Source organism: Lycium ferocissimum, chromosome 4, assembly GCF_029784015.1.
Source record: "Lycium ferocissimum isolate CSIRO_LF1 chromosome 4, AGI_CSIRO_Lferr_CH_V1, whole genome shotgun sequence".
Classification (NCBI taxonomy): Eukaryota; Viridiplantae; Streptophyta; class Magnoliopsida; order Solanales; family Solanaceae; genus Lycium; species Lycium ferocissimum.
In genome coordinates this window covers 54,209,005-54,219,723 of record NC_081345.1, presented here as the reverse complement: position 1 = coordinate 54,219,723, position 10,719 = coordinate 54,209,005, and the positions used below count along the sequence as shown (strand labels likewise).

Genomic DNA, 10,719 nt, shown 5'->3' with positions numbered 1-10,719 from the left:
AAGCCACTGAAGATCAATTATGTATAGAAAATGTATCATACGTATAAAAAATGTATCATTGTTGTATAGAATATGTATCCCTACCGTATACATATAGAAAATATATCATAGATTTTTTTTATAATTGTTGTGTAATTTGTGTATAATAAATGTATCATCAACGTATACTCACTAATCATACATATATTAAGCATTAGTATGTACATTATACATTGATTGTACATTAATGATTCACATATTATACATATTCCATACACAATATGTATCATCAACGTATACTCACTAATCACATATATTATACATTGATTATACACTAATGATTCACATATTATACATATTCCATACATAAGTATAGAAAATGTATCATTGTTGTATAATTTATGTATAAACTGTATCATTCTTGTATAGAAAGCGTAACATATGTCTAGACAATGTATCATACATATACAATATATAAACCGTATCATTCTTGTATAGAGAGTGTATATAAATTGTATCATTCTTGTATAGAAAGTGTATATATAATTCCAGCATATGTATATAAATTGTATCATTCTTGTATAGAAAGTGTATATAAACTGTATCATTCTTGTATAGAAAGTGTATATATAATTCCAACATATGTATATAAACTGTATCATTTTTGTATAGAAAATGTATATAAACTGTATCATTCTTGTATAGAAAGTGTATCATACGTATAAAAAATATATCATACATATGCGTATAGAAACCGTATCATTATTGTATAGAATATGTATCACTACTGTATATGTATAGAAATGTATCATACGTATATAAATTGTATAATAATTGTATAATATGTGTATAATAAATGTATAATTAACGTATAATTTATGTATAATAATGTATAATTGACATATAATTTATTTTTAATAAATGTATAATTAATGTATACTTACTAATTTTATTAGATTGTAGTTGATATATTTTAGTTTGTTAAGTTTTCGATGATGGTTACTTTAGTTTATTTATTTAGTTCTTCTTTTTTAATCCCTAGTAGAAGATAGAAAAATAAACGGAAGTTTTCAGTGAACCTTTAATGGTGACTTTTAAAAGTCGCCACAAGTGTTTTGAGATATTTCTTGAAGGCTCAATCAACGTATAAATATACACATATTATACATGTTTTGGAATATTTTTTGAAAGTTCAATCACTGTATAAGTGTACACATATTATATATGTTTTGAAACATTTGTTGAAGGCTCAATATGAATTTTAACCTTTAGTGGAGACTTTTAAAATTGCCACCTAAAAGAAAAAGAAAAGTTGATCTTTAGTGAAAGTCTTTTTTTCTTTTAAAAGGCGTTTGGCTACTGGGCCAGCCTGTGCTTGGAAATAGTTTGGGCCGGCCGGCCACCACGTAAAATGTGCCAAAACGGATTCTTTGCTTGTATGGCATTGTATGTCCTTTTCCCTATTAGTTAACGGTACTGAACTTTGGAATTTTGGTAGAGAACAAGCAAAGTATACGATAATGACAACATTTTCTTAGCCCAAATGATGTTTTTAACCACAAAATTCAAAAGGGGTCCTGGGCTACACGATAAACCAAAACAGGTTTATCGTGTAGCCCTCCACGTTTTACCCAAATTTTAACGGTGTAGCCGTCTGTTCCTTCTCCAATTGTTTTTAAAAAAAAAATTGCTTTGTAACTCGTGGAGCCCTACATGATTTGCAAAGTTTTTTTTAAGCAAATCGTGTAGGGTTACACGATTTGCCTTAAGTAATTTTTTTTTAAAGCAGTAGTTGCTTTTGTCTTTCCTGGTGATGACAAATCAGAAATCTTGTCTCTTTGTTCTCCGTTTTTCCTCGGATCCTAATTAAGGAAAGTCATTATCTGATCCAAAAATGTACAAACTTGTGACCTTTTTAATTGATGGGAATAGGAAAAAACACATTCCTGGAGCCTCATAAGTAATAAAAGTAGGTATGCTTCAAGATTCAGGAAAAAAGGGCATGCTGAAACAAACTAGAATTTTGAACACAAATATATATAATCGCTGATAGTCAAATTACAATATAACACTCAAACGACTGAAATTATAATGGAAAATACTGAAATCAAGTAATTAAGGATAGAGATAAGAATAAGGATGAGAAGTTAGACTCTGAGAAAGGGAATGAGAGTAATAGATAGTTTCTTCTCAATACGCATGATTCTCTTGTTCCCACAAGACATGATATATATATGAACTTGGATCCCGAACATTTATCTTGTTGGGCTGTCCAAATAACTGGCCCGTTCGCATTGCATTTTTTTAGCACAGATTCTCCTTCAAAGGCATTGGTTTTTAATTTTTTCACTTCGCCTTATTTCCCGAGATTTGTGGTTCGAACCTCGGCTCAGTAAAAAAAATAATAATTTCGCAAGGTAGAGTTTCATAGCAAAATTAGATCTATTTGGGTAAAAGTTAGGCCTTAATGCAGAGTTTTGCAAAATACAGCTGAGTAAAAAAACAATTTTTTTTTTTTTTTGCATGAAGGCAAAACTTTGCCTTAAGGTAGAGTTTACCTTATACCTGAAGGCAAAACTCTACGTTAAGTAGAGTTTACAGTCAAACTCTGCCTGATAAGGTAAAGTTTGAAACTCTATTTTGCGATTTTTTTTTTTAATTTTTGACTGAGCGGGGGTTCGAACGCGGAACCCAAAAATTTTATGCGAAGGACAAAAATTAAAGACCAGCAATTTGAGGGCCAAAAATTAAAGACCACCCCAGAATAAGGACAATTGTGCAAATTGTCCTTCGCATTTTAGTCCCTGACCCAACAACTTGGCCAGCTTCTGTCCAAATAACGGGCCCATAAGCATTATTTGAGTTATTCCCGTTCATAACACATGTTCTGATAGAGTTTTTTGCGCGGATTGCCCTTCTTTTGGAGTGGTCTTTAAATTTTGCCCCTTATATTTGTGGTTTTTAAATTATGCCCCTCATAATGCTGGTCTTTAATTTTTGTCCTTTGCGTTGCAACCCTAAGCGTTCACGCAGAAATCATGAGGTTCTAGGTTCGAACCCCCGCTCAAGCATAAATTAAAAAAAAAAATTGCAAGGCTAGATTTGGGTCGCGTGTATGCCGGACCCGGCATACATTTGTTAAGGAATTACCAAAGTTATGCCGGACCCGGCATACTCTGCCTTATGGGCAGACTTGGCATAAGTATGCCGGGTCCGGCATAACTTTGGTAATTCCTTAACAAGTTTATGCCGGGTCCGGCATAACTTTGATAATTCCTTAACAAGTTTATGCCGGGTCAGCCATATTTATGGACAAACTTTTAATAGGACCAGACCAGTAAATTATGACAAACCAATAAAGAATGTGGATGTTCTGTTCTACCTAAATGTATCTTAATGCATATTCGTGTCTTAAAATGTTGCAAATGTACCTCGATACCGTTTCGTATTTGCACTTACCAAGTTGTGTAAATTGACACATCCTACGATGCAACAAGAGATAAAATATAAAAACAATATCACCTTTTTATGAGCATGCTTTGTTTCTCAATGTATGATCCGTTTCTTTCCCCAAATATCTTTGCTTTGATGCTAAGTTCAATTTGGTTGCCAATTTGCGGAGTTTGAACTAACCAAATTTGGCTTATAAAACAAAGTCTATGTCTTAAGGAAAAGTTATGCCTTGATGAAGCATACTTTTTAGTTATATAACTAAAAGTCTTCCCCATAAGGCATAACTAGGAAAAAACTTTTAGTTAAGGCTTAATTAAAAGTTTGCCCATAAGTATGCTGGATCCGGCATAAACTTGTGAATGAATTACAAAAGTTATGCCGGATCCGGCATAACTTTGGTAATTCCTTAACAAGTGTATACCGGTGGGGGCATAGCAAAATTTAAACTCGCTTGCGAATTTTTTTAAATTTTTGATCGAGTGGGTTCGAACTGAACCCGTATAGGTTTTACAAGGGCAAAATTTAAAGATTTCAAATATAAGGGGCAAAATTTAAAGACCACCCCAAAAGAAGGGCAATTCTGCGAATTGCCCGTTCTGATACACATTTTGCTAACAAAAAATGAAAAAGGGAAATTTGCACGATTGACCTTCTTTTGGGGTGGTCTTTAATTTTTGTCCCTCAAATTGTTGGTCTTTAATTTTTGCGGCCGACTTTATTTATGCGTTAAGGCAAACTCTGCCGCATAAGGCAGGTTTTTTTGCAAAGCCTTGCCTTGCAATTTTTTTTTTTTGACTGAGCGGGGTTCGAACCCAGAACCTCCAGATATTTTTGGCCACCTTTTGAAGCGAAGGGCAAAATTAAAGACCAGCAATTTGAGGGGCAAAAATTAAAGATTAGTGCCTTTGAAGGACAATCCGCGCAAAAAAATGAAAAACATTCAGGAACTTCCGGACCAAGGAAATACAAGATTAGAAGGAGCTTCTTACATGACTCTAGCTTCAATAGAATGAAGAAGAAGAGAGATCTCCTAGACAAGAAAATTTGGTGAAGTAGATGTTCTATTTTTTTCTGGTAGCATGAAGTAGATGTATCTAGTATCTTTTGACGATCAACTTGGTTTATATTAGACAAAGTTCAGTTATGGCTAGAATAAATTCAATTTGTTGCTGCAATATTAATTAGTTATACACCTGGATATACTAGATGTTCTCACAAGCTCAGAGGGTTAAATTTAGGTCACTTAAAAGATTGAAAATGCTTACTTCTCTGAGTAGTATTATATTCTTTTGCCTGATTCTTGATTTCATTATGAGCCCGTTTGGATTGGCTTATAAGTTGCTAAAAACAACATATAAGCTGTTTTCAGTTTTTTTGAGTGTTTGGCTGGCCAGTTTATAATCCATTTTGTGCTTAAAATAAGCTCCAAAAAATAATTGGGTTATAAGTCAATTTAAAATTTTTATAAAGTAGCCTGTTTCTTTTTTTAAGTCCATCCAAACAGGCTCTATATCTGTTTCTATTAAACAGTACGATTATATTTCTGGCCGAGAAAGTTCTTTCATTCGTTTTCTGCAGTTGGGGAGGGGGAGGCTTGGCGATCAAAAACGAGTACACGAATCTCTGAATAATTTTTTATATTTGCACAAAGCTAATATCGATATAAACATAATTTTACATATATTAGTTACAGATCACAAAGTGATGCAATCAAATATAGATGTCTTTTTTCCTCAAAACCTTTAGTCATTATGGAGACTAATATATGGCTCAGGATTTCAGACATCACTCTTGATTGAAGAACTATAATTAGTCTGGTCATCATAATATTTAGACCACAACATTACACCACCATACTTATCTGAGCTTTTTATCTTAGGAAGAACCTGAGAAGTGAGATCACCAGCAGGTATATATCCGCTTCCAGCAGCTGCCGGAGCCGCTGGTAATCCAAGAAAAATCTTTTTAGCCGGAATATCTGAAGTCCATTGTTCCCAAGCAGATTCAAGATTGTTAATATCACCAGAACTGTATTGACAAGGAGGATTGTTATAGAATTGAACCCAAACGTAATCAAAAAGCCCTGTTTTCAAGGCATTTCCAATCCAAGCATCAGGGTATGGGCATTGCGGGGCTGCTGTCAAGTAGACCTTTTTACCCATACTGCTATATGTGGAAAGTGACTTGGCAAGGACATCCCAATATCGATTTGTTCCGCCTTCAATGTCAAAGTCGATTCCATCCAATACAGCATCGCCAAGAGGACGAGTGCTCGATTGGCCCCCCAAGAAGTTGTTCCAAAGATAAGTGGCAACTTCCCTCGCATCGTCAGCAGAGGAAAGGTAATAAAATCCAGCGCCGCCTCCAATTGACAGGATTACTTTTATTCCCTTTGATTGGCATGATTTTATGTCCGAACTTAATTTTGTACACTCCCCTAGACTTGGATCACAATGACCTGCGAGGTTTATCGTGGGCTGTTGACCATTGCCAAACGTTGCAAGAAAAGCTATGTTCACAATTTCATAGTTACCCGTAGCACAAGTTTCTGATAAAGTTCCTTCATTGGCATTTTGACCCCAATAGATTGAAATTCCACCAGCATCACAAGAAAGAACTAGTATCAGAATGGATAAGGAGAAGATTATTGGCATATTTGTTTTCATAGGAAGTGCCATATTTAGAAAATTTTCAAAGATTATGAACCAACTATTGAAGTATAGAGTTGACAAGCAGTACTAGTTTAATTGTGGAGAATGTTTTAGAAAAATATGGCCTTTATAGGAGTAGACATGCTTAGATAGAGAGCTATTATTTTGTGCCTATGTATAATTGAAGATGTTGCTTTGCGGTCACGTATTCCCTCTTTTTTTTAATTATACGTATGTGTTACAACAATGGTTTTGGCTTATGCTGTTGGTTTCACATCAACAGTGCGTGGAGTCTCAAAAGCTTCTTGACATTGTCTAATAGTTCTTGTCCACTGCCAGAACTTCAAACTAATTACAAGACACAGGCAAGTGTCTGAAATGCGTGAAATTTGCATTTGAAGCCACAAGTTATTAGGCGGATGCGAAGTGCAGTGGCGTACGCAAGATTTTTCATAAGCAGTGTCACCATGTAAAAAAGTGAAAAACTGAATAAATCACTATAATGATATCACATTATGAAAAGACAACTCAAATCATATTAATAAAACTCATTCCAAGTACATTATTACAATTCTCCTCGACGAGATTTCATCTTTTGAAAGGTATCCATAATATCCTCATTAGAAATAGCACTAAATACTTCTTTTTCTATATAAGGCACCAAACAACCACTCAAAAGCTCATCATCCATTCGATTTCGTAAGTCAGTCTTAATCAACTTCATCGCAGAGAAAGCTCTTTCAACTGTAGCAGTAGCAACTGGCAAAAGTAAAGCAAATTTCACTAGTCGGAACACGAGAGGATAAGTTCCATGCTTCTTTGTCTCTACTAGTTTCTTGGAAAAATCACAAAGTCCCTTAAGATCGGAAAACCTTTTATCATGATCACGTACATCAACAATATAATTCTCAAGCTGAAAGCGAAGGTCAATCCTAGCATGTTCATCAAAATCATCAGGATACAACTCGAAATTAATCTCAATATTTTTCAATGTTAAAGCTTGAAAAAAATTAAAGTTTCAAGCAAGCAATTCAAGAAGCAAATCCGGTTCTCTACTCATCAAAGCGATTATTGAGTTCTTGATGTTGCCAATCAATAATTTTATAAAATATTGCAACTTGGTAGTGATGTAAAACGCATACTCGGCAACTCTCCGACGTGATCTTCCAAGGATAACATAAAACTCATCATCAAGTTTAGGTATCGAAATATCATACTTGATACAAAATTTAGATACCTCATAAATAAGTGAATCCCAACCTTCTTCTCTTAGTTTTTGGGTCGCTCCTTTGCCCACTCCAACAAGTAGCATGGCATTTGCAATGTCTTGCTCTTTCTTTTTGGAAAAGGCGCATTAAGCTCATTTGTGATTGCTAAAATAGTGCGCATGAAGTGCGATATGAAGACAACCTCGGAATGTTAAACATGCTTTAAGATATCTCTTTGCCCTACACTTACCATACATATATCTCTTAGGAAACAAGTGCTTTCGAGGTTGGAAGGGACCTTGATGAATATACGATCTCCCTTATTGTACTCATGGTCATTTGGATGATATTTTCGAATAGCTAATCTTTCCACAGATCAGCTTGGTAAGGAACTTAAATCAATTCCTTCATTTTGTCGATGTTGTTCCGACTCTCATTAATTTTTTCTCCCAAGTCAATTGAATACGAGTTGTTGAACTTGGCTTTGGACGGCTGGAAGATACTTTATGATAATATCGCTCCATTGAAATTTAGCTAATGCGATGTAATACGCACAATTAGTAATTACGGATCAAATATTGATTGGTTCAAGAACTTAAAGTTTATAATTGCATTAAATATGTGTTATGGATGCCTTCGTAAAAATAAATCGAACTACGATTCTCAAATTGAAATTTTAACCATCTCGATATTAGCAAGACGTAAAATAAAAAGTGCATGTCGATAACTCTTGCAAGGATTAAAAGCGTCGAAGAAACAATAAAAAATAGGTAAATTTAAATATTAATATAATGAACACTAAATATTTTCATTGTAGAAATTAGAAAGAAAATAAATTATTGTCATGAAAAAATTGCAAGCACTTAATAAAATATTATGATGAAGAAAATGCTAACCCGATGTGGCAATCGGGACAAAGAACGAGAAGAACTTATATTCTAATTTGAAAGGTGGGCAGTCATCAATTATATTCTAATTGAGAAAAGAATTTTTAAGGTTATGACTTATGAGTTCTTTTTAGGGTTTTACCTTTTAAGCTACTTGACCAATTTAGTATAGAATTAGAGTAGGAAAAGGCTGAGTTATTTTACTAGTTTTAGGACTATATTTACTGATTTTAGAACCCACTGCCGTGTTGTTCCATTTATATTTTAGTTGCTTTATTGATTTAGAATTTAAATTATAGTATAATAACAAAAAAAATAAAAGTATGGGTTTGAACTCATGACCTTGCTTTCAAAATAGAGCTCTTTGCCAACAGACCAACGCACGCGTTTCTGTTGAAGCAGTGTCACATTTTGTTTTTACTTTTTACTTTCGTTCCATTTATTTTTTATATATGTATATTTAGTGTAAAAATTTTCGAGAAGATAAATCACGTGACATACCTCGGGCCAACATAAATCCCCCTACGGTGAGCGTTAACATGCGTGCTCATCTGAATATAAATTTATGTGTAAGGATTCATAAAAGTTGCTACAAATAATAAGTATGATCTTGAGAGTTCTGTTGATGAGTTGCAAAAGGCTTGCATCAAGATTGTCCATTGCACCCCCATTTTAATGAAACTCGAAGGTGAAAATTGCAGTTCAATCACCAAAACAATACCTTTATTTTTTCATTTAGAATGCCAAATTTTACACCAAATAGGCAAATACTATGAATAAACATCATATCGTGCTCTTTTGGATTGCTAATCGCGTCTTCTAATTCTAATCGAAAATGATAATTTTTTTTTAAAAAAAAAAGAAGGAGAGAAGAGAGGAGGGAACTAGAGACAGAGAAAAAGAGAAGTTGGAAGAATTCGATGAATTGGGGGAGTAAAATGTGCATGAAATTTTGTTAAATAGCTAAAGCAAGCTAAACTAGACAATAAAAAGAGCATTTGGCTTCCATAGCCCATATCGAGAGACAAATGGCCATGTGGTGCCATTTTTCTTTTTTATTTCGTTATATTGAGATTATTTCACTTTAGTTCGTCAAGTATACCTATAGGTAGAAAATTATGTTGCCTTAAGAGTGATTAATGGACTTGAAAATAAATTAAAACTAGACCAAAAACCGTTTCTATATTAAAGTAGAGATACCCAACGCCTTCCTCAGTTTATATTAGGGTCTTAATTTACTCTTTTTAAAGAAATTAAATGATAGTTTCACAAATAAAAATTAATTAGCTAACCTATCACGCCTAAAATAATTTTAGATGGTGATTCCTCAAATATACAAATTCTAAGCTACCAAAATTGTTGCACACTTTAAAACCTTTTTCTTTTTCTGTTACTTTCCTTTCCCTCAATCCCCCAAAAGTTGATTTTTCCCCGAAAATTTGGGGTGTGACACGCTTAATATTTTGATTGTCACGACCTAATTTCACAAGTCGCGCAGGCACCTGCTTATCCCACCTAGGTAGGCGAACCCTTAACCCAACACTCACAAGCCCAGTATAAATAGCAGAACAAGATAAAGTAACGTAAGTCTGACATATGAATATGTATAATAAGTGCGGAAGTAAATCAAAAGCCACCCCAGTATCTGGTCTGGTCATACAAGAACATCTAACTAAAATCTATAAGTATGGAAGTAATAATAATACATCAATAGTCTCAATAATGTCTCAGAATAGCAAAGACATAAGAGAAGAAGAGAGACTTCGGAGTAGTAAGCGTCCACATGCTCACCTCAGCCAGTACATTAATCGCAGCCTCAAACTCTCGGCCACGAGGGGTCGGTCTGCGGATACTCGCATTCATAAAGGAATGCAACAAGTGCAGGTCAGTATAAACAACACGTACTGATAGATATCATAGATCGACTAAGATTAGCTAATTAACATATACCAAGACAATAAATTAAGATAAATAGGTAAATTAACAGGGTATAAGTCAACACAAGCCAGTAACCAAGTACAAGTCATCACCTATGTTATAGCATCTAAAACCTAACCGTGCCAAGTCTCGATATCCATTCCTATCAAGATATCACAACTATATCACATGAAGCCAAAGGTACAATGCAATGTAATAATGTATGAAATATGGATGCAATGCATATGCACCGATACACATGTACTCCGATGATGGAGCATTACATCTCGGCAGCACAACCCATGAAGGACCTGCGAAGTTTATGTACCAATCCTCACGATTTTGGTAAAGACCTCGGCAATCGCTACCAGCACTCATACCTAGATTCCGGGATCACTACTAAAAAATTGCCAAAAATTGACGGACAAAAAACCGACGGAAAACGGGCGACTCATCACATCGGTTTTACATTTTCTAATTTTTTTTAATTATTTTAATTAGAAAAGCTAGACGACGTTGGTTTTTTTGGCAAAATTTTAAAAATATATTTCCGCAAAAAAAAAAAAAAAAACCCACGTCCCACATCGGTTTTATTAAAAAATAATAATAATAATTAATATAAAA

The 10,719-nt window shown here is 34.1% G+C and overlaps 1 protein-coding gene across 1 annotated transcript; it reads right to left on the bottom strand.

The window, feature by feature from the left end:
* Positions 1 to 5,184: 5,184 nt before the first annotated feature.
* Positions 5,185 to 6,110, bottom strand: LOC132054865 (acidic endochitinase-like). The gene has a single exon (XM_059446826.1). It carries the CDS (start codon positions 6,108 to 6,110, stop codon positions 5,211 to 5,213), a length of 900 nt encoding a protein of 299 aa, XP_059302809.1. The 3' UTR covers positions 5,185 to 5,210.
* Between the last annotated feature and the right edge of the window lie 4,609 nt (positions 6,111 to 10,719).

Excerpts from the sequence above, each read along its gene's own strand:
- LOC132054865 (XM_059446826.1), bottom strand. The coding sequence starts at position 6,110 with ATGGCACTTCCTATGAAAACAAATATGCCAATAATCTTCTCCTTATCC.